Below are 23,316 nucleotides of genomic sequence, written 5' to 3'. Positions count from 1 at the left end.
TACACTTTATCTAGTCCTTGGCCTATATCCTAATCTGACTTTGGTACAGGTCGTGTTGTTCGTCACATTACCATCTGTGGTAAACATACACTATATAAAATACGTTTTTTCGTCAGATGCACATGGTACAGAAGGTGTAAACGGTACATCTACAATGCATTTGGAAAGTATTCAGACCCCTTGACTTTTTCCACATTTTGTTACTTTACAGCCTTATTTAAAAATTGATTTAAAAAAACAATTTCCCTCATCAATCTACACACAATACCCCATAATGACAAAGCAAAAATGCATTATTAGAAATGTTTGCAAATGTATATAAAAAAAAATAATATTACATTTACATAAGTATTCAGACCCTTTACTCAGTACTTTGTTGAAGCACCTTTGGCAGTGATTACAGCCTTGAGTCTTCCTGGGTATGATGCTACAAGCTTGGCACACCTGTATTTGGGGAGTTTCTCCCATTTTTCTTTGCAGATCCTCTCAAGCACTGTCAGGTTCAGTGGCGATTTTAGCATGTAAATCTTGGTGGGGCAAACTCCAATTTTTTTTTTAGATGCATACCAGCAAAGCCACTACACAACACAACACTAAACCATCCATTAATTGCACTTTAACGACGACAAGCGGTGCCCACAAACTGTTAGGGCCTACATAAAGCTGTCCCAACAACAGAGCTTTCTTTTCAGCACAATGGAGTGAATCCTTACCACCGCTACACCTGGCTATCAGCAGAGCCTTGTCTGGCAGCGAAACAGTTCTTTCAGCCTCGTTTACTGCCTTTTTAAAAAACATAGCTGATATGGCTGACTTGCTTAAACAAATGTGGTTTCTACTGACAGTTGAGATGTAGAAACTATGGCTTAAGGGAATGATGTGCGCATAAGAGCCATTCTGTAATTTCGATTAAGATTAATGAGTGAGCTAAGACAGACGTAGTCAATATAACTGTGTTCAGCACTTTTGAAATGTACAGTGACAGAATGCAGAACATGGGCTGCTCTTACAGTATTTTCCCTGTACACCAAGTCAGAACCGTAGGATAAATTAAAGGGGCATATAAGCAGACAATGAAACCTCTTACAATATTAGATGAATACATTTCTCAAAAACAGGTTATAGGCTACACATGCACCACCGAGTCAGAACAGTAACGTAGGTGAAATTAAGAGGTGAAAATAGACCAAATTATTCGGGTGAGGCACATGGGCTACTAACAGCTTACCACACAACATACAGTTGAAGTCGGAAGTTTACATACACTTAGGTTGGAGTCAATAACTTGTTTTTCAACCACTCCACAAATTTCTTGTCAACAAACTGTACTTTTTGCAAGTTGGTTAGGACATCCACTTTGTGCATGACACAAGTAAGTTTTACAACAATTGTTTACAGACAGATTATTTCACTTATAATTCACTGTATCACAATTCCAGTGGGTCAGAAGTTTACATACACTAAGTTGACTGTGCCTTTAACTTTTTAAGGTATAGGGGGCAGTATTTTCATTTTCGGATGAAAAGCGTGCCCAGAGTAAACTGCCTAATACTCGGGCCTAGAGTCAATTATGTGCATATTATTAGTAGATTTGGATAGAAAACACTCTGAAGTTTCTAAAACTGTTTGAATGATGTCTGTGAGTATAACAGAACTCATATGGCAGGCAAAAACCTGAGAAAAATCCAACCAGGAAGTGGGAAATCTGAGAATTGTAGTTCTTCTTTGGAATCCCTATCGAAACTACAGTGTCTGTGGGGTCAAGTTGCACTTCCTAAGGCTTCCATTGGCTGTCAACAGTCTTTAGAAACTTGTTTCATGCGTCTCCTGTTACTGGGCAGAGAATAGTAGCTCATTCAATGAGTGGAATGCCTGGGACCAGTGAGTTGTTTACTGTGCTGGCACGTTTGGTGTGCCGCTCCTTCTTTTTCCGCTGTAATGAATACGCTATTGTCCGGTTGGAATATCATCAATGTTTTATGTTAAAAAGACCATAAGGATAGATGGTAAACAACGTTTGAAATGTTTTCTATGAACGGTAATGGAACTATTTGACTTTTCGTGTCTGGATTTACGCTCGCGCGTTATGCCTTTGGATAGTGATCTGAACGCACGAACAAAAGGTATTTGGAGATAAATATGGAGTATTTTGAACAAAAAGAACATTTCTTGTGGAAGTAGGAGTCCGGGGAGTGCATTCTGACGAAGATCAGCAAAGGTAAGAGAATATTTATAACACTAATTCTGAGTTTAGTTGACCCCAGAACTTGGCGGGTATCTGTATAGCTTGCTTTGATGGTTGAGCTATGTACTCAGAATATTGAAAAATGTGCATTCTCCGTAAAGCTATTTTAAAATCTGACACAGCGGTTGCATTAAGGAGAAGTATATCTATAATTCTTTCAATAACTGTTGTAAATTTTATCAACGTTTATGATGAGTATTTTTGTAAATTGATGTGCTCATTCACCGGAGGTTTTGGTGGGTATACATTTTCTGAACATCACGCGCCAATGTAAAATGGGGTTTTTGGATATAAATATGAACTTTATCGAGCAAAACATACATGTATTGTGTAACATGAAGTTCTATGAGTGCCATCTGATGAAGATCAAAGGTTAGTGAATATTTTAGCTGTATTTTTGGTTTTTGTGATGCATGTCCTTGCTTGGAAAATGGCTGTGTGGTTTTTCTTGTGAAGTTTATGTCCTAACATAATCTAATTTTATGCTTTCGCCGTAAAGCCTTTTTGAAATCAGACAATGTGGTTAGATTAACGAGAAGTTTATCTTTAAAATGGTGTAAAATAGTTGATTGTTTGAAAAAATGAAATTATGAGATTTTTGCTGTTTTCTATTTCGCGCCATGCTATTTCACTGGCTGTTGATAGTGTGTACCGCGGGTGGTACACACTAGGCGTCCCACCTAGCCCATAGAAGTGAAACAGCTTGGAAAATTCCAGAAAATGATGTCATGGCTTTAGAAGCTTCTGATAGGCTAATTGACATAATTTGAGTCAATTGGAGGTGTACCTGTGGATATGTTTCAAGGCCTACCTTCAAACTCAGTGCCTCTTTGCTTGACATCATGGGAAAATCAAAAGAAATCAGCCAATACCTCAGAAGAAAATGGTAGACCTCCACAAGTCTGGTTCATCCTTGGGAGCAATTTCCAAATGTCTGAAGGTACCACGTTCATCTGTACAAACACTAGTACGCAAGTATAAACACCATGGGACCATGCAGCCGTCCTACCGCTCAGGAAGGAGACGCGTTTTGTCTTCTAGAGATGAACGTACTTTGGTGCGAAAAGTGCAACTCAATCCCAGAACAACAGCAAAGGACCTTGTGAAGATCCTGGAGGAAACCGGTACCAAAGGTATCTATATCCAAAGTAAAATGAGTCCTATATCGACATAACCTAAAAGGCCGCTCAGCAAGGAAGAAGCCACTGCTCCAAAACCTTCATAAAAAAGCCAGACTACGGTTTGCAACTGCACATGGGAACAAAGATCGTACTTTTTGGAGAAATGTCCTCTGGTCTGATGAAACAAAAATGGCCATTATGGCCATAATGACCATCGTTATGTTTGGAGGAAAAGGGGGGAGGCTTGCAAGCTGAAGAACACCATCCCAACCGTGAAGCACGGGGGATGGCATCATCATGTTGTGGGGGTGCTTTGCTGCAGGAGGGACTGGTGCACTTCACAAAATAGATAGCATCGTGAGGGAGGAAAATTTTGTGGGTATATTGAAGCAACATCTCAAGACATCAGTCAGGAAGTTAAAGCTTGGTCGCAAATGTATCTTCCAAATGGACAATGACCCCAAGCATACTTCCAATGTTGTGGCAAAATGGCTTAAGGACAACAAAGTCAAGGTATTGGAGTGGCCATCACAAAGCCCTGACCTCAATCCCATAGAAAATGTGTGGGCAGAACTGAAAAGGCGTGTGCGAGCAAGGAGGCCTATAATCCTGACTTTTACACCAGCTCTGTCAGGAGGAATGGGCCAAAATTCAGCCAACTTATTGTGGGAAGCTTGTGGAAGGCTACCCAAAACGTTTGACCCTTGTTCAACAATTTAAAGGCAATGCTACCAAATTCTAATTGAGTGTATGTATACTTCTGACCCACTGGGAATGTGATGAAAGAAATAAAAGCTGAAATAAATCATTCTCTCTACTATTATTCTGACATTTCAGGTTCTTAAAATAAAGTGGTGATCCTAACTGACCTAAGATAGGGTATTTTTACTAGGGTTAAATGTCAGGAATTGTGAAAAACTGAGTTTAATTGTATTTGGCTAAGGTGTATGTAAACTTCCGACTTCAACTGTACATGTCTTTACTATAAAACCCATTAAAAAAACACACAGGAGGTCCCGTAAAAAAAAAGAGACTCCTCGAATGTTACAGTATAACTCGCACTCTGTAGGGCACTTTCAAGTGAATTTACTGCTGTATGCTAATACTTGTTCTGGACACGCCACTGCAAAGCACCACCTGGAGTTTGATAAACGGCATTGGTGCTATGGTCACGAAATCTATTTCTCTGAGATATTGCATTCCTATAAAATAATATCCCCAGAATTTTTTTGCATAGAATATACAGTAGCTCAGTATTTGTATGATTTATTGTATACAGTATTTTTTGCTCATCTTTATCAAGGGTGCCAGTAATTATGCACCTGACTGTATGTAACACAATGGCCGTTGTCCACAGTGATATGGAGGTGTGACCATCACTGAATTGATCCTGCACAAAACACAGAACATTAAGAACACCTGCTCTTTCCAAGATGTAGACGGACCAGGTGAAAACCATGACCCCTATTCATGTCACTTGTTAAATCCACTTCAGTCAGTGTACGGTAGATGAAGAGGAGGAAATAGGATAAAGAAGGATGTTTAAACCTTGAGACAATTGAAACATGGATTGTGTATGTGTGCCATTCAGAGGGTGAGTGGGCAAGACAAAATATTTAAATGCCTTTCAACTGGGTATGGTAGTAGGTGCCAGGCGCACCGGTTTGTTTCAAGAACTACAACGCTGCTGGGATTTTCACGCTCAACGGTTTCCTGTGTGTACCAAGAATGGTCCACCTCCCTAAGGACATCCAGCCATCTTGACACAACTGTGGGAAGTTCCTGTGGAACGCTTCCGACATCTTGTAGTCCATGGAGGATGTGGGCAACTCAATATGAAGAAGGTGTTGTTAATGTTTGTACACTCAGTGTATATTTATGTGGTTTAATGTGTATGAGTGTGATGGAGGTTACCAGTGTACCTGGAGACGTGTGTAGGAGGCAGGAGTTTACTTTTTTACTCTGCTTATGTAAAATGCATACACAAAACTAGGTCCTTCTGAATGTTGTAGAATAAAAAGCACTTTCCTAACTCCCAACATTCTATGTTTTTTGACAGAGTGGGCCAAGGAGGGTAAGTGGTGTACCCTGACGTTTGTGTGACTAAATGAAGTGGAAAGCGATGTTTTTGCTGTTTGAAGCCTAAATGGATGATAATGGACTATAGTGCTCATGTTTCATAATAACTGCTTCATGCTGAGCTCTTCTCACACAGCCTTCTCATACCCCCTCGTGTCTCTTCATCTGTTTGGCTTGTTTGTTAAGAAATAGCATGTTACTTTAATAGGTATAATCTACACTGAACAAAAACATAAACACAACATGTAAAGTGTTGGTCCCATGTTTCATAAGCTGAAATATAGATCCCGGTAATGTTCCAAATCCCTGTTACATCCCTGTTAGGGAGCATTTCTCCTTTGCCAAGATACTCCATCCACCTGACAGGTGTGGCATATCAAGAAGCTGATTAAACAGCATGATCATTACACAGGTGCACCTTGTGCTGGGGACAATAAAGGCCACTTTAAAATATGCAGTTTTGTCACACAACACAATGCCACAGATGTCTCAAGTTTTGAGGGAGCATGCAATTGTTATACTGACTGCAGGACTGCCCACCAGAGCTGTTGCCAGAGAATTGAATGTTAATATCTCTACCATAAGCCACCTCCAACATTGTTTCAGAGTATTTTGCAGTATGTACAACCGGCCTCACAACCTTAGACCACGCGTATGTCATCGTTTGCTGATGTCAACGTTGTGAACAGAGTGCCCCATGGTGGCGGGGGTGTTATGGTATGGGCAGGCATAAGCTACGGAAAAACAAACATAATTGCATTTTGTCGATGGCAATTTGAATGCACAGAGATACCGTGATGAGATTCTGAGGCCCATTGTTGTGCCATTCATCCACCTCCATCACCTCATGTTTCAGCATGGTTACGTATGTCCCCATGCCTTAAGGATCTGTACACAATTCCTGGAAGCTAGGGCCTCCCGAGTGGCGCAGCGGAGTGCTAGAGGCGTTACTACAGACCCAGGTTCATTCCCAGGCTGTGCCACAACCGACCATGGCCGGGAGTCCCATAGGAAGGCACACAATTGGCCCAGCATAGTCCGGGTTAGGGGAGGGTTTGGCCAGTGAGGCTTTACTTGGCTCATCGCGCTCTAGTGACTCCTTGTGGCGATCCGGGTGTCTGCGGGCTGACTCCGGTCGCCAGTTGAACGGTGTTTCCTCCGACACATTGGTGCGGCTGGCTTCCGGGTTAAGCTGGCGGTTGTTAAGGAGTGCGCTTAGGTGGGTTATGTTTCAGAGAACGTTTGATTTCACCTTCACCTCTCCCGAGCCCTTTAGTTAGTTGCAGTGATGAGACAAGATAGAAAAAAGGGGGTAAAATTCACATTTCTGGAAGCTGAAATGAAAACTCACCAGATATGTGAGCATGTTTGGGATGCTCTGGATCGACGTGAATGACAGCGTGTTCCAGTTCCCGCCAATATCCAGCAACTTTGCACAGAAATTGAAGAGGAGTGGGACAACATTCAACTGGCCACAATCAACAGCCTGATCAACTCTATGCAAAGGAGATGTGTCGCGCTGCATTAGGCAAATGGTGGTCACACCAGATACTGACTGTTTTTGTGATCCACGCCCTCACCTTTTTTTTAAGGCATTTGTCACCAACAGATGCATATCTGGATTCCCAGTCATGTGAAATCTATAGATTAGGTCCTAATGAATTTATTTCAATTGACTGATTTCCTTAAATGAACTGTAACTAAGTAAAATCTTTGAAATTGTAGCATTTATATTTTTGTTCAGTATATAATCCCTTTTTATTTTCTTCTCTTCTGTTCTTTCTTGTCTCTCCTCTCCACAACATTTTGATTTTGATTGACACCTGTATGTAGATTCACCTCATTAGCCAAGAGCATATTGAGGCCCTCATCCTGACAGGTTCTGAGTGAGAGCAGCCATTGTTAGTGACTCACTCCAATCTGCTAATTTTCATTAGCTCGGAAGCCCTTGGAAGTGAATGGGAATGCACCACAACTATTAGCATTGGAATTAGCATAGAGAATGGATGGGTAGTGTGTTGTAAATCTCCTATCTCTTTTCCAGCAGCACACAGCTGTTATGTGTGTGCATGTGTGTGTGGGATTGGGACCCTCATTCAGTGTTGATGTATCAACATCAGTTATTGTATACAAAGGGATGAACACGGTCCATTTGAAACAGAATGAATCCAACCTTCTGTTCTGCTTGTGCGGCTTTCAAGTTGTATTAAGCGTGCGTCAATGTTCCCTTAATGGTTGCTGGTGTTACGTTATGTAGGCAGCATGTAAACAATCAGTCTTCTTCTTCTCCTCCTTCTGTCCTTCTTTCCTTCTTCTCCAAACTTCCACAGTATCATCACCACTGCACAGTACCATGGTTTGTCATACATTGTCAGAGCCTTGTCCAGTTGGAGTGCCCAGGGCTTTAACGATAACACTAGGAATGGATCGCTCTCCGAGTCCCAGCTGTTCAATAGGCATTTCCCATCATTTATCTCCCCTCCTTTCTCATTAACCCAGCCCACCTCTCTCTCTGTCTCTTTCTCCCTCCCTCCCTCCCTCCCTCGCTCTCTCTCTCTCTCTCTCTCTCTCTCTCTCTCTCTCTCTCTCTCTCTCTCTCTCTCTCTCTCTCTCTCTCTCTCTCTCCACTCCAGTAACAAAAGGAGGATGCTTCTCTGCTCACACCTAATCTTCTCTACTTACACTGCCGTTATTTTCATTAGCTCATCTTTCCTCATCTCTCCAGACAAGTTTCTTTCGTTCCCAGATGTTTTTATTTTTCTGTGAATTGGTCATCAGCTGGCTTTGTGACAGACAGGAGGTTGTTTTCTCTTTTTGCACGGAGGCAAACGGAAGCAAATAAAAGGAGTGCTGTAGAGAAAGGTGCTGCACTGATCGCCCCTGGGTGATACTATCATATAGGAGACATAAACATGAGTCGGGGTGTGTGTGCGCCTCATCCCCTGCACTCTGATAGCTTCAATATGGCTCACACTCCTCCACTCTTTTTATTTTTGAACCTTTATTTAACCTTGGGAAGACATTGAGATTGACATGTTTTTTTCAAGTGAGCCCATGTAGTCTCTCTATAGACTGCCTCGTCACTTACGGTTGTGGAGATGGAGTCCTAATTTATGCATAAAACAATCAAGTGGGGTCACATGAGGATTTTAATTAGCCACAGGACCAGTACGAATTACTCCTACAGGGTTTCCCATGTCCGCAGGCAGGGGCAGATGGATTCCACTAATACAATAACACTCTTGCAGTAGTGCTATTTACTTATTATGAATCACTACCCATAGACAAAGCTGGAAGGGACAGTATATTAGTCATAGTATGTTAGATGTTTGTTTAGCATGAGAAAATCTCTCCCCCTTCTCTTCCCCTTTCCTGCCCCCACCTCCTCCCACTCCCCATCTCCTCTCTTCCACTCTCCTCTCCTCTCTCTGCTTCTTCTCTCCTCTCTCTGATAATGATCCAGCTAATAACACAGTCAGACATGAAATGGTTTGCTACAAAGTCCTCATGGTCACTTCCTTAGGGATTTCCTGCTTTACCGTTACTTGAGAAGAGCTGAATTTCTATCCGTTACTTTAATGTTGCTTTTAGATAAGGTTTCAAGGCAAGCTTAGCTAAAAATTGACCATATTAAAAGTCAAAGTCTCTCTCTCCGTATCTGTTGAAAGATGAGCTTTTCGGGTTTGAGCTGGGTTAAAGCGACAATAAGCAGTAGAAACAATAACAAAGCGCAATCCCTGCCCCTATTTCGGTAAAAAGCTGAGGGATGGGGCTGGAGAAATGTAAACTGTCTCAAATTCATAGACAGATATATGGATGCAAGGCCTGACCATCCATGATATCAGCTTTATTGTTTTAACCATGTTTTGAGGATATACATTGTTTGTTTGCATTTACTTTGTTTACAAACATTGGTTTACAAACAAGCTTATATTTTGGGTACTGATGGGGGTACAACAGTTGAACTAAGCTCATGAGTTATTTATAAGTTATATTCTTTAAGAAACAAATGGGTACATATCATTAATTTATTAGTGAAAAATTGATGTAGCAACTGCTGATTGCCTCTTTAAGGTCAGAACGGCTGGCTAGTTTTCCTGGAACATGCATCGCCAGGGGCAACACCTGGAGCCAATGGGGTGATGTTTCACTCTTACCTCACTGTGCACACTCATCTGTGATTGGTGCAGAAGCTTCAGCTGACCTTTTAGCGAGAGCCCTCTGCATTGTAATGGGAATAATTAGATTGTATCTCTGAGTTGTATCTCCACTGATTTACAGTCTCTGAGTTATATGGAAATGACTGAGTAATATTTCATTTCAGACTAGGATACATTTCTCTACTCCTCATTTTTATTTTTCTCTCTTTATCCATCTCCTTCCACTGTTTCTGGCTGTCCTCACACTCCGAACGAGGTGGAAACTCTCTCTCTCTCTGTGTGTGTGTGTGTGTGTGTGTGTGTGTGTGTGTGTGTGTGTGTGTGTGTGTGTGTGTGTGTGTGTGGTGTGTGTGTGTGTGTGTGTGTGTGTGTGTGTGTGTGTGTGTGTGTGTGTGTGTGTGTGTGTGTGTGTGTGTGTGTGTGTGTGTGTGTGTGTGTGTGTGTGTGTGTGCGTGCGTGCGTGCGTGCGTGCGTGCGTGCGTGCGTGCGTGCGTGCGTGCGTGTTTGAGGAGAGATCCATAATTCAGGCTGGCGGGCCAGTCTGTCTGTCTCCCTCTTGGCACAGAGAGCTGGACCAGATATGACTCCAATACACCACTGTCTCACCTCCTCTTCTCCTTGAAGACTTGTCCCCCTGTTCCTTTCTCTGAATATTAAACTGTCTCCTCTCCACTGACTTCTGCAGCGTACCAATGCTCTTAAATATTGAGTGGTACATCTTGGCACTGAATTATACTGAGGGAAAAATACTTGAATTCATGTAACATGAGTTACATTACAATTTTATTTATTTCACCTTTATTTAACCAGGTAGGCAAGTAGGCACAATTCAGTGAAGTTAAAACATTATATGTTTGATGCAGGATAGCCCAGTATAATGTGCACATTGACTTACACTAGCAGATGTAACTTTTTACCCCTACACAAATATTCTTTAATAAATACGCTCAATGGCTTCCGGGTTAAGCGAGCAATGTGTCAAGAAGCAGTGCGGCTTGGCGGGGTCGTGTTTCAGAGGACGCATGGCTCTCAACATTCGCCTCTCCCGAGTCCGTACGAGAGTTGCAACGATGGGACAAGACTGTAACTACCAATTGGATATCACAAAATTGGGTTGAAAAAAGATATATAATAAGAAATGGGCTCAAACACATTCTTAGCATGCATGCAAAACGAAGCGTAAATTAGTGATTTAACACTACATTTGTGATTTATCTCAGGGGGAATGATGCAAGCATCCCTCTACTCCCTCTGCTCCTTCCTTATTCCTCCTTCCTCTCATCCTCCCTCTCTCCTCCCCTCCACCCCTAGACTCTATCTGCCCTAACATGAGGCGACAGCGCCGTACTTCAGGCATCACTCCCCACCCACCCCTTCCTCTCCCAGCAGTAGACCCAGGCTGTGTGAGTCTGTGTGGACTAGAGAGTAGCGTAAATCCCGACCAGGGCCCTATCCATCCATACCCGCCTCATGGCTCCTAGCCTGACCTAAACCACAGCCAACGCAGGCAGAGTGGCTCGGAGCTGGGGAGAGGAGAGCACAGAGCCCCTGGTCTGGTTCTCCCCCTCCCTCACAATGAGTTAACAGGCTTCTTCAGGTCTGCTGCACTAACATGTGTCTGCGGGCTGTGCAGTGCACTCCACATTGCGTCACAGGGTGACAAGTCTAATGGTTCCTTACAGTACCTGATCTATTCAAATACAGGAGGTGGTGGAGAGGGCAAGAGGATGTGTGAGCTACAGCGCACGGCACGCACAGCACACATCAGCACTGTGTGCACTCATCTGTTGAACCTGTTGTTTGTCTTGACTTCTTGGGATTAGAAAGTTACCTCTCTATTTAAATTTGATTTTGTTTCTTCAGGCACCAAGGGCAAGGACTGGTTTCAACTTGCCTGCTTGCTTGAGCTATGATAATCAGAACATTATTGTGTTTACTAAAGTTCATTAAGCCAATGGTTTATGGTGTGTGTGTGTGTCTATGCTAGCGTGTGGTAAATTAATAATTACTCTCCTCTTGCTTTTGCCTTCCAGGACCCAGATTAATTTCACAGTGGCAATTGATTTCACCGCTTCAAACGGTGAGCAACACACACACACACTCAACACTTCTCCTAATGCTCGACCAGGGCTGTTTAAATGTATGCATATGGGATGATCTGTAATAGCCCTACTCCATTATTGCAGGGCAGGCTAAAACCTAATGCTGTAAAAGAGATGATAGCTTAGTGGTGATAACAGGAATGAATGTGCCTCTCTTGTATATTTTAATGTGTACCTGTTATAGCAAGGCTGGAAGGAAATGACCTATCTCTTAGACGTTATAGTGAGGTTGACTGGGACTACCATATCTCTTAGATAACGACAGATGGTTCAATTCAAAGGTAGACCCACTGATATCTCATAAGCGTGGGGTTATTGCTTCTTTGTTTTTATTTGACGAGTGTAACGGCTGTCGTGAGAGAGAGTAGACCAAGGTGCAGCGGAGTTAGTGTTCATCATTGAATATTTAATAAAGAAAGAACACTATACAAACAAAACAAGAAAACCCGACAGCCAAACAGTCCTGTCAGGTGCAAAACACTAACAGAAACAATTACCCACAAAACCCAAAGGAAAAACATGCTCCTTATGTGTGACTCCCAATCAGCAACAACGAGCTTCAGCTGTGACTGATTGGGAGCCACACACGGCCCAAAACAAAGAAATACAAAAACATAGAGAAAGGAACATAGAACGCCCACCCAATGTAACACCCTGGCCTAACCAAAATAAAGAACAAAAAACCCCTCTCTATGGCCAGGGCGTTACAATGAGGTCCGATATATGATGTGCAGGAGCTGATGTTGTGGATGTGTGTCCAATAGGGCCGCTAAAAGATCTAAAGTTCATATGTCACTATACTCGTAACCACTACAGCCAGTGTGCTATAAAGTGAAATGATTCTCCTGCTCATATTGGTCATGTAATTATGCATGTCACTCATACTGTACCCACTACCCAGAGTCTTATATAGAGGGAAAGACAGGGAAAGAGATCTAACACGGTCTCTAGTGAAATAGTGTATTATGCTGTCTAAAAGTATCACCGTTTTGGTTGACCTCACAACTACCTTTCTGTATGGGCAAAACTCCGATAACACCCTATTCCACATATAATGCACCACTTTCTACCATCAACAGCATGGGCTAGCAGTGCACTAAAATGGGGAATGGAGTTAAATTTGAGACACAGCCGTTCCTTTCTATATCTGGCTCTGTTGTTCCATTATTGTACCTTGTTATTACTGTCCCATTATTTACCATTACTGTACCTGTTTCCCAGGCAACCCAGCCCAGCCCACCTCCCTCCACTACATGAGTCCTTACCAGATGAATGCCTATGCCATGGCCCTGAAGGCTGTAGGGGAGATCATCCAGGACTACGACAGTGATAAGATGTTCCCTGCTTTGGGCTTCGGAGCCAAGCTGCCCCCCGACGGACGGGTCTCACATGAGTTCGCCCTGGTAAGTGACCTCTAACCCCTGACTTCTAACCCCCTAAACCCTGATAAGATAATCCCTGCTCTTGGCTTCAGAGAGGTTGGAAGAAAACCTGTGGATGGGTACGCCAACACCAGAGTTGTTCAGTCCTGGCTCAGTTGGTTAAATTGTGGGTTTGCTCCCTGCATGGACCACATATACTTCATGCGTTTACCGTGGTTACAGGCTTGTTTTGTTTACATCTGGTCAAAAGCTGCAGATGCACCCATCGAAGGGTAAGCAATTAGACAAGTGAAAGAGCGACAAAACCCTAAGCGAACTCCACCTATCTGGCACTCCAGGCAGGCTCAAACGCTCAAAGTTTCAATGTCTCCTTAGTGGCTGTATTGTAGAGGCTTAGGATGCCAAGTCCTAAACAAAATACTACCACTGAGTTATATGACTGCCAAGGAGAACAGTAACTGTCCTCTCTGTAAGGAAAAACCATTGATCACAGACAGCCCTCCCTCCCAAGCCCTCCCTCCACCTCTCTCTCCTTCCCTCTTCAGCTCTACAGAGTACTGTAAACAGTAGGATACCACTCAGACAGGAACATGCCTCCAGCATGCTCAGCAGGTATTTCCCATATCTCTGACTGGGCCTAAAGTTGTATTTATCCTCCTCTCCCTCTCTTCTTTCCTAGTTCTCCTACTTCATTCCCCTGCTTCAGAATTTAATTAGAAAGAGCTTACATTTTTCTTTTTAGATTATTCTCTTTTTTAATGTTATTCTCCTGCTTGAATGGGATTGATGAAAGATGTTTAACTACCCTCCTTCTCTTTTTGTGTCTTCCAGAATGGCAATCCCCAAAACCCATACTGTGCAGGTATAGATGGAGTGATGGAGGCATATTACCAGAGCCTGAAGTCTGTCTGCCTCTACGGCCCAACCAACTTCTCTCCTGTCATCAACCATGTGGCCAGGTAAGGGGGCTATGAGGAACAAAGCTGGACTTGAAACAGCTTTAAGGTCACTTTTCGATTCATTTCAGTGAATTTGTGAACCAAATTGAAATTCAATTTATGATTTGAAAATTATATTACCCACAGTTTTCTATTTTGGAGTTTTTAGATTCACTCCCTGAACTGACTGAATACACATAGCAGGGTGATAAAAACAGAGGGCGACATCTATAGGTCTTCCTTCATTCAATTTCAGATCACATTCCTACCAATGCACACCTAAACCTCCCAGGCATGAGAGAGCCATATGTCTATATAGAGCCATATGTCATGATTCCTGAGTCCTGAGTAGATCAATACTAACTAAGATGGCCTGAACGTGTGTATCGATCCACTGTCCTCTGTGTTCCAATGAGAGCCATTCGCGACGCAGGCTGTATGTTGTGATTGAGTTGTTTCCCTGAGAGCAGAAAGGACAACAGAGGAGGTCTGCAGACTAACAGAGAGTTAACTGAGATGGATCAACTTTTATAAGTGCAAGTAGATGTTTCAGTACATAACTCACAGAGTATTATACTGAGAATAAGTTGGTGACAGTGTTTTGGCCACACGGTCAGACTAACGGACACTTAAAACTGAGATTCTTCAACTCTTAAAAGTGCGACTATGCTTCTCAGGGCATGCACAGCTCACAGAGATAATTTCACAAATAAACAGTGTGACAACATTCCACTGTAGAACTTTAAGCTGTTAAATAAAAAAGTTGTTTTTTTGCTTTTGTCATGTTCTGTTCTTTAGTTAACCTGTAAACGTGTTGTTTGTGTGAGTGAACAATGGCTTCACAGTCCTTCCCACACACATACATGCTCGCGCATGCACACACACACAGTCCTTAAGCCTTAATGAGTATTCCTTAATGAAGTAAAGGTGCTGTCAGAAGACTTGAGATTAACAGATGTGTGTGTGTGTGTGTGTGTGTGTGTGTGTGTGTGTGTGTGTGTGTGTGTGTGTGTGTGTGTGTGTGTGTGTGTGTGTGTGTGTGTGTGTGTGTGTCCACATGCATGTGTGTGTGCCTGTTTGTTGTTGGTCGGAAGCCAAGTTAGAAATACTGAGTTGAGGGGTGACAACCCAGTGCAAAATTTGTGTGTGGCTTTCAGAATCCACAATCATTAGTGCCATCCTAGAACACTACCTTACCCCTCTCCTCCCTTCTCCTCACCTCTCCCCTCACTTCCAGGCACCGCTGTCATGTCAGCCTCCTTTCCTCTCATCTACTCTGTCTCATCTCCTCGTTTCGCCGTGTGCCACTCGCCCCCACGTTTTAATAATAACCGCTCCGTTCCTTCTCTGCCTTGCCTCACGCTCCTCGCAGTTTAATAACTGTTCAGTTGACTTTTCTGTCTTCATCTCTGTATCTGACGCTGCAAGCATCTGATGTTCTCTCTCCGCACACCTTACGCGCGTTTGAGAAGCACAGGAAGCAGTCAGAGGCTAGGGCCCATGTTGTGTAAAGTAGGTGCCAGAAATAATATCACTACCCAGCCAGTTCATGAAAGGTTACATCTGGTCAAAATAAAGACAATTGTATAATGTAGGGTTTTATGGATAATATAAACACTTGTGTGGCTCACCTATGTACTCTGTGTTTATCTCTCCTGTCTGTAGGTATGCTGCGTCAGTGAATGATGGCTCTCAGTACTTCGTCCTTCTCATCATCACAGATGGAGTCATCTCAGACATGGCCCAGACCAAGGAGTCCATCGTCAACGTAAGAACAACAACTGCTAAGCAATGTTCCCACTTTGGCGAAGACCACATTCACGGTAAACCCTGCATATGTCGGCTCAATCGGAATGACCTTTAAATGGACAATTTTTCAAATCCACGATCTGATTGAATCCCGACCTTAGTCACTAGATGGCAGTTCCTAGATAAACAAGTAAACAAGACATTCTGAAAAAGTCATCTATCATTCCTCAGCTCTGGGGTAACACCTCAGTCAAACTAACTCATCTCCATCAAAGATGGAGAGAGCAGGGGCAGGGTTATGGCACACACACACACAGAAAGACACAAGTACACACACACATGAACACACACACACACGTTAAAGTGTTGGGGGAGTTGAGGGACTTTTATTTATTTATTTATTTTCTCATCCCCAACTTCCAAGAGGTGTTCCTGTCCCACGCAGCCCTCAGGAAGATGCTACATCTCACAGACACACGCCATGAATATTTACACACACACACACACACACACACACACACACACACACACACACACACACACACACACACACACACACACACACACACACACACAGACACACACACAGCTTGGGGTGAATCAACTTTATTCTATAGGCTGTAGGCTGTATAGGTGCTCAGTCAACGTCACTCATAAAACTCATTTCTCAGACTGTCTGACAGAATCCTATGAATATTTATCCTGTGTGACAGACTCAACGTTATGTCACAGACATAATGGGGAGAATATGGGACTCAACTTGTTTCCTCGTGTCCTATCCAGGCATCGTGTCTTCCCATGTCGATTATCATCGTAGGAGTGGGACCAGCAGAATTTGATGGTAAGAAACACACAAACACACACAGATGCGCAAATGCACGTACATGCATATGCACATATGCACACACGCATGCACACACACACACACACACACACACACACACACACACACACACACACACACACACACACACACACACACACACACACACACACACACACTCCACTGAGCAGATGATGACTACAGTATCATGTTTCTCCTCAGCGATGGTCGAGTTGGACGGGGATGAAGTGAGGATCTCGTCGAGAGGAAGATATGCGGAGAGGGACATTGTTCAGGTACGCCGTGTTCCTTCTGTTTGTTCCACTGCTAGGCTGCAAGATGCATGGAGTCAAATAGGTAGGGTTTTGGAAGCATTAGAATATGCCTCACAAACAAATAAACTGTCTGCATCCATCTGGATGCTATTGTACAAAGGGCTTTATAAAAATACATTTGATTGATTGCATAGCACAGCACAGAACAGTCAGGGCTATGGACAGAGGCTACAACATACTGTTTATATGCACATATTGATGATCAATAGTAGTAGAGTCTAGAAACTAGAAGTACTAGAAAACATATTGGGAAGGAAATCCGAACGGGGGAATCAACAGAATCATACATAAAATGGAAAAAAGACATTTACACAGATAGTAGTGTTCATACATTAGAGTTAACATCTGTGTCGTTAGACAGACAGACAGACATCTGGTCTGAGTTCAGATCCTTCCCACCTGCTCTGCTCTCCCTCATCAGGCCAGATGGACAGAAACCCCGCAGAGGCCTCAGCCCTAATCTCTGTTAACCCAGAAGTAAAATCTTGCATAATTTGGTCAGCTGCTTGATTAACTTCTGTGATCATACTTGTTAGAAATTGCGAGTTTCGGCAAAATTGAAGTCCCCACCCTCGCAAAAGGAAATTCTCAGCCAAAGCCCCCCCCCCTTCCTATCCATGTGGGCACATGCACAAAGCACTCGAGGCGAGGAAGTTTAAGCACAGCCTTCGCCCAAATCCTGATACATCCAAATAACCTGTGACGCATCATATTCAGTCCTGTCTACACACAGAATATGCCCACAGGACATTACCCCAGCCCTGATGTGGCTTGCCTCCATGCTACATTAGCCCTGATGTGGCTAGCCTCCATGCTACATTAACCCTGATGTGGCTAGCCTCCATGCTACATGAGTCCTGATGTGGCTAGCCTCCATGCTATGCTATTGTGACAAATGGCTAGCCTCCATGCTATTCCAAATGGTTAGCCACCATTATATGATAATAGCCTATTAGGCACCGTTTCCTATCAGGGCTTCCCCTGCTCTGTTCTCTCTTCCTCCCTCTTTACTTCCCTCTTTCCTCCTCCTCCTTCTCATCCTCCTCTTTCCCTCTTCCCTCACCTCCCTCCCTCTGTGTGGATGATATGATAGAGGGCTAGATCATTACGCTCCCCCTGCTCATTAGTGAGCCTTGTTAACACAGAGAGAACATCAAGGCTGCTCTGCTGTGGACCTGGCTAGGAGGTCTACACACACACACACACACACACACACACACACACACACACATATTAAAGAGGCCCGTTCAGCTCTGTTCTGCTCTTTCTATCCCACTCACGCCCTCACAATCTGTCAGTCTAGATAGTTAGCTGCCTCTACACACACAGACAGGCAGGACCCCTATGAAAGACACTTCTGTGATAAAACTGTCTCTGCCCCCAGCCTCATTAGTTCAGATATGAAAGAGACTGAGCGTTCGCTAGCAATGCACTGTACATAGCAACAAGAGACGAGCGAAACGAAAGGCTTTGATAGCTGATTAGCTAGGCCTATTTCACCTCGCTCTGAACTTGCCAACTCTTATGAATAAATTAATGCTTTACTTGTACTGTGGGTCCAAAAAGTCTCAACATAGGTTTTTCAAAGGTCTTTGGAAGTATTTTACAGAATTCACACATAATGGCCTAACACCTACTATATATTGCCTATACTTTTATTTTAGTAAATAGTTAGTATATATTAGAGTATATTTCTCCAGCTCCATTTCTTCTCTCAGTCTGTTTTCCAGTTAGGATTCAGCGTATAGTAGCTAAACAAACCTGTATATTGACTGTACTGTAACTAATTTCAGCCCTGTTAATGTCTTTCTCTTGTCATCCAGTTTGTCCCGTTCAGAGACTACGTCGACCGGACAGGGAACCACATCCTGAGTATGGCCCGTCTAGCCAAGGATGTCCTGGCTGAGATCCCTGACCAGTTCCTCTCCTACATGAGGACCAGAGGCATCAAGCCCTTGCCCGCTCCCCCTCCCTACACACCCCCAGGGTACCCTGTCCAGAGCCCCGATGGACACCCATTAAATACCCCCCCAGGACACCCCCTGCAGACGCAGATCTGAAGGGTGCGGAGATGCCCCCTGGTCCCAAACAACACCTCTTCAAAAATGTCTTTGTCTCTCTCCTCTCTTCATCACTCACTCAGTGATAGGAGAGGCCTTCTTGGCTTTCTCGCTCTCTCTCATTGCACTAATGGAGACTGACTCTGGCAGAATGTTTTTACTGAGCGGTTCTAAAGGGTTCTTCTTTGGAACGGGCAGATGGAGTCAATAAGGGCATGTTTACTTTCATTGTCAAGCGTTCCTCTGTCTGGACTTTCTGTATATCGGCAAATGGAGACACTCTCTGGGACACAAGATAGACAGAGTCTGGTCTTCCCAGCTCACCTGGCATGGAATGACAGAGTCAAGGAAAGGATGAATGATGGAAGGAAGAATGAAAGGAGGATAGGAAGGAATATCCTGGGGACTGGCCTTTTCAGGAGCAGAGTGGCGAAAAGGTTCTATAGTCTCTGGATGTGGAATCACTTGACTGTTGTACTGGAAATATATTTCCTTCTCTCTCCCTCTATCTCTGGTCTCTTTCTATCTCTCTCTACTCTGTCTCTCTATTCTTCCAACTCTCACTCAATGTTTACAGTACATGTTAATGATTTTTATCATTGGACACTTTTATATAGTATTCATACTTCTTTCAGTATGAAACTTTGGAATATCAATCGATATTCTCTCTCTTTATCTCGCAGCGTGCAGGTCCAATACAGTGCAGGTCCAAGTAGTCACTGTATTGTACTGTACTATACTATGTGTCCGTTTGCATGAGTGTATCGTCAGAGCATGCATTGTGGTCCTGCACTTCCTTGCCTGTCACTGCTCTCAGGCTTTGGGGTTCCATGTTTTTAACTTTTAACTCTGTTGTTGAAGCGCATTCTGCTCCTTTCTAAACTGCCTTGGCGATAGGGTGCCCATGCCAGCCACGCTGCGAGTGCCCACGGGTTTTCTCACTGTGTCGAGAACAACAGTGACTCAACCAACAGCATATTCCCTTCCAATCCATTTAAATAACAACACCTGCTCTCAGATCCAGTTTGAGACAACAGCAGAAGCCCAGTGGTCAAAAACAGTAACACAAATGCTTTCCTTCTGTTTGGTTCTTGTTCTTTTGTGTTATTATTATATTTACATTTTAGTCATTAAGCAGACGCTCTTATCCAGAGCGACTTACAGGAGCAATTAGGGTTAAGTGCCTTGCTCAAGGGCACGTCGACAGATTTTTCACCGAGTCGGCTCGGAGATTCGAACCAGCAACCTTTCGGTTACTGACCCAATGCTCTTAACCGCTTGTTTGCCTTGGAAGCTGATATTCTTAAGTAGATTGTTTTAAGTTGCCTTGTTAAGGTCATTTTATTGTTTTGAGTTGTGCCAATAAATATGTAATATTATTTAATTGTTATGGTGTTAAGCCCTGAGTGTGTTGGCCCTAGACGATGGTGTCTGGTGGTTGTCATGACAACTTGTTCTTCCTAAATATTGTAATTCTCATCCCATAATACCAATTGACAATACCAACTGAGGGCTAGGACTTTTTCCTCAGAGAGGAAAAACTCCTGACCCGTAACCATTATACACAGTCAACCCACTCTTACTACTTACAGCCAGGGTATCCTCTTCAATCTGCTGTCTTAATGGGCTTAGAGTTTATATCAACTGCCTTTTAATTATTAATAATACTAATAATTATTATCATAATATAACTATTAGCTAGTGCTTGTATGGAGGTGGTGTGTAATTGATAACTTGATTGGTTACATATCAATATCCCTTATCAAATGAACAGACATTGCAACAGTTGTTGCCATTTTCATCTGTGTGCCACTGTCGGTCTGTTACCTGTCTGTCTGATGCCATATCATTACTGATAGACCGATGCCCTTTGCCACAATTCAACCACATAGCAACTCCTCTGTTTCTCTCTCTGTGTAATTCCTCCTCCTGTCTCACTGCAGCTCAGTGGACGCAGCCTCACAGAGTACAATAGACTGTGTTTTAATGCTTAAATAGGATCGACTCCAAGCCAATAATATTTGGCATGGCAGGAGGAGAGGAGGATGAGAGAGGGGTGAGAGAGGGGGATATAGCCCAGTGGGTTATGTCATTGGAGGGTCGTTCCATGTCATTTCATCATACTATGTCAATATTAAAGGAATAGTTCACCCAGATTTCAAAATTACATATTGGTTTCCATACACTGTAAGCAGTCTATGGGCAAAGTACAACAGCATCCCATTCTTTGGTTTTGTTTACCTGGCCACTGTTTTTAATTCCAACTTTTTAGCATTTGTCGCACAAATCCAATGCAAGTCAATGGTACCTATATTAGCATTTTCATGCTTCATATCCAAATCATCTTTGATAACATAATTGATTTGAACACGAAGTGTGAAAATGCCAATATATATCCTCTTTCTTGTGTTTTTTTGAGGTGGAACGACCCTGGACAGAAGTAGACAAACAGGTCAACCCTCTGATGTAGTCAGAAGAGTACGGGGCATTAGTGCTACATGCCTGAGTCAACACAGTGCCAAACCTATACAGAGAGATGTTGGCTAGCCCAGAAAGAGAATAACCTCACTCAGTATATTCAACATGGCAGTCTGTCATTTTAACCCATACATTTTACACAACATATATTTGATAAGAAACTCTGCCTTGTTTAAAAAAAAAGACATACAGTAGACACAAACTGTATTTTTCTTTTCTCTCACAACTTTCACTCATGTCTTCTTTCATCTTGTTTTTCTCACACATTTGAAAGCCTTCCGTAATTTGCTCTCTGCACCTGTAGCTAGTCTTGAGTCTGTGTATCATATGAAACCCTAGCGAAGTCCATATAGTGCACCACATGGCTCTTGTCAAAAGAAATGCATTATGTGGGGAACAGCTAGTGTGTTATTTGAAACCCAGCTTGTCTGAGTCTGTACTGCAGTCTCCCACTGGGCTTGTAGCAGAGCAGAGCAGGAGGTATCATTAGGACTTTGGGTCACAGTCTAGAGATCGTTATAGGCTCCCATTAACCACCCACAGACTACTGACACAGTGTGGACACACACGTGTGCGTGTACATATACACAGGCACTCGCACACGATCACACACGCTCACACACATACCGCTGAGACCATGGTCACCCTCGTGGACTACTGACATTGTGTCATTTCTTAGTGCTTTCTCAGTTTCTCAGTACTATGGAAAGGATCATTCTTTTCTTTCACTGCTTTGCTAGTGCCACAACTCTTGCCATCTGCTTGCCAAGCCCTCTCTCTCTCTCTGTGTGTGTGTGTGTGTGTGTGTGTGTGTGTGTGTGTGTGTGTGTGTGTGTGTGTGTGTGTGTGTGTGTGTGTGTGTGTGTGTGTGTGTGTGTGTGTGTGTGTGTGTGTGTGTGTGTGTGTGTGTGTGTGTGTGTGTGTGTGTGTGCCCACATGTGTGCGTACTTGCCGCCAGAGTTTTTACAGACCATGTGAGTTCACACACGTAGTCTTTGTTTACTAAAGATATACAAATAATATATTGTATGCTCATCATATCTACTTATAACGTGCACTATGTTTGCATGTACAGTTTTACATGAGATGCACCAGTTCTTTTTGTTATAATTGAGTGTTTTGGAAAAAGAAAATCTATGAAAATAACTGTACAAAATTGCCTTAAAAACGTTCACTGATTTCTTGGAATTTGTGCGATGCCTTCAGATATTGACTTGTTCTCTATTTTGTGTCAGTGTACAATATTTGCTTTTCTAGTGTATATTTCCTTTGCATAACTTCATTTATGGGGAAAAAAATATATTGTATTTTTGGAATCAGTGGTAAATCAGATGAAAGCCTGACTGAAGTTCTGATTGTCTGGTAATCCATATTATAGATGACTATTTCTGTATTAAACTACTGATTTTTAAATAAACATTCTTACTAAACACTAACTTTCTGCTGAAGTTCTTTTCTTTGCATGCATTACTTTCTAAAATTTTTACAGAAAAGGAGAGGTGAGTTCTGAATAGATCACTCCAGCCTTCTCTTCTCCTCCTGGCTTCCAACAGTCTGTCTTCCAATGACTGTTTTGTGTGTTGGTGTGACGTTCTAATTGCAGAAGGAGAATATAGTTTGTTGGCCGACTGGCAAGTAATTATTACTCTTGGCAGAGGATTCGGGAGGCTGAGGTCCTGAACAGGGACAAAGGATCACAGAGAGTTTGGACACAAAGATAAAATAAATAAATAACTAAGAAAACCTGTGGGTGGCAAGTATCGTGAATAAAAATATAAACATAACATGTTAAGTGTTGGTCCAATGTTTCATGAGCTGAAATAAAAGATCCCTGAAATGTTCCA

General features: G+C 42.9%; 1 protein-coding gene across 2 annotated transcripts in view; it reads left to right on the top strand.

Moving 5' to 3' along the window:
- LOC106609114 (copine-8) overlaps window positions 1–22,908 on the top strand; it is a 129,970-nt gene extending 107,062 nt beyond the window's left edge. The window contains exons 14-21 of one of the 2 annotated variants that reach the window (XM_014207545.3): window positions 5,426–5,440; window positions 11,639–11,685; window positions 12,929–13,110; window positions 13,921–14,048; window positions 15,693–15,795; window positions 16,560–16,617; window positions 16,822–16,895; window positions 18,758–22,908. In XM_014207545.3, coding sequence (XP_014063020.1) covers window positions 5,426–5,440; window positions 11,639–11,685; window positions 12,929–13,110; window positions 13,921–14,048; window positions 15,693–15,795; window positions 16,560–16,617; window positions 16,822–16,895; window positions 18,758–18,994 — 844 coding nt within the window. In that variant the 3' untranslated portion in view covers window positions 18,995–22,908. The remainder of the gene's footprint in view (window positions 1–5,425; window positions 5,441–11,638; window positions 11,686–12,928; window positions 13,111–13,920; window positions 14,049–15,692; window positions 15,796–16,559; window positions 16,618–16,821; window positions 16,896–18,757) is intronic. The other variant, XM_014207548.3, reaches the window with a different exon arrangement.
- Window positions 22,909–23,316: the final 408 nt, after the last annotated feature.

Source organism: Salmo salar, chromosome 07 (assembly GCF_965601325.2).
Source record: "Salmo salar chromosome 07, fSalSal1, whole genome shotgun sequence".
Lineage (NCBI taxonomy): Eukaryota > Metazoa > Chordata > Actinopteri > Salmoniformes > Salmonidae > Salmo > Salmo salar.
The sequence above is the reverse complement of the archived record's forward strand: the minus strand, read 5'-3'. Positions and strand labels throughout refer to the sequence as shown.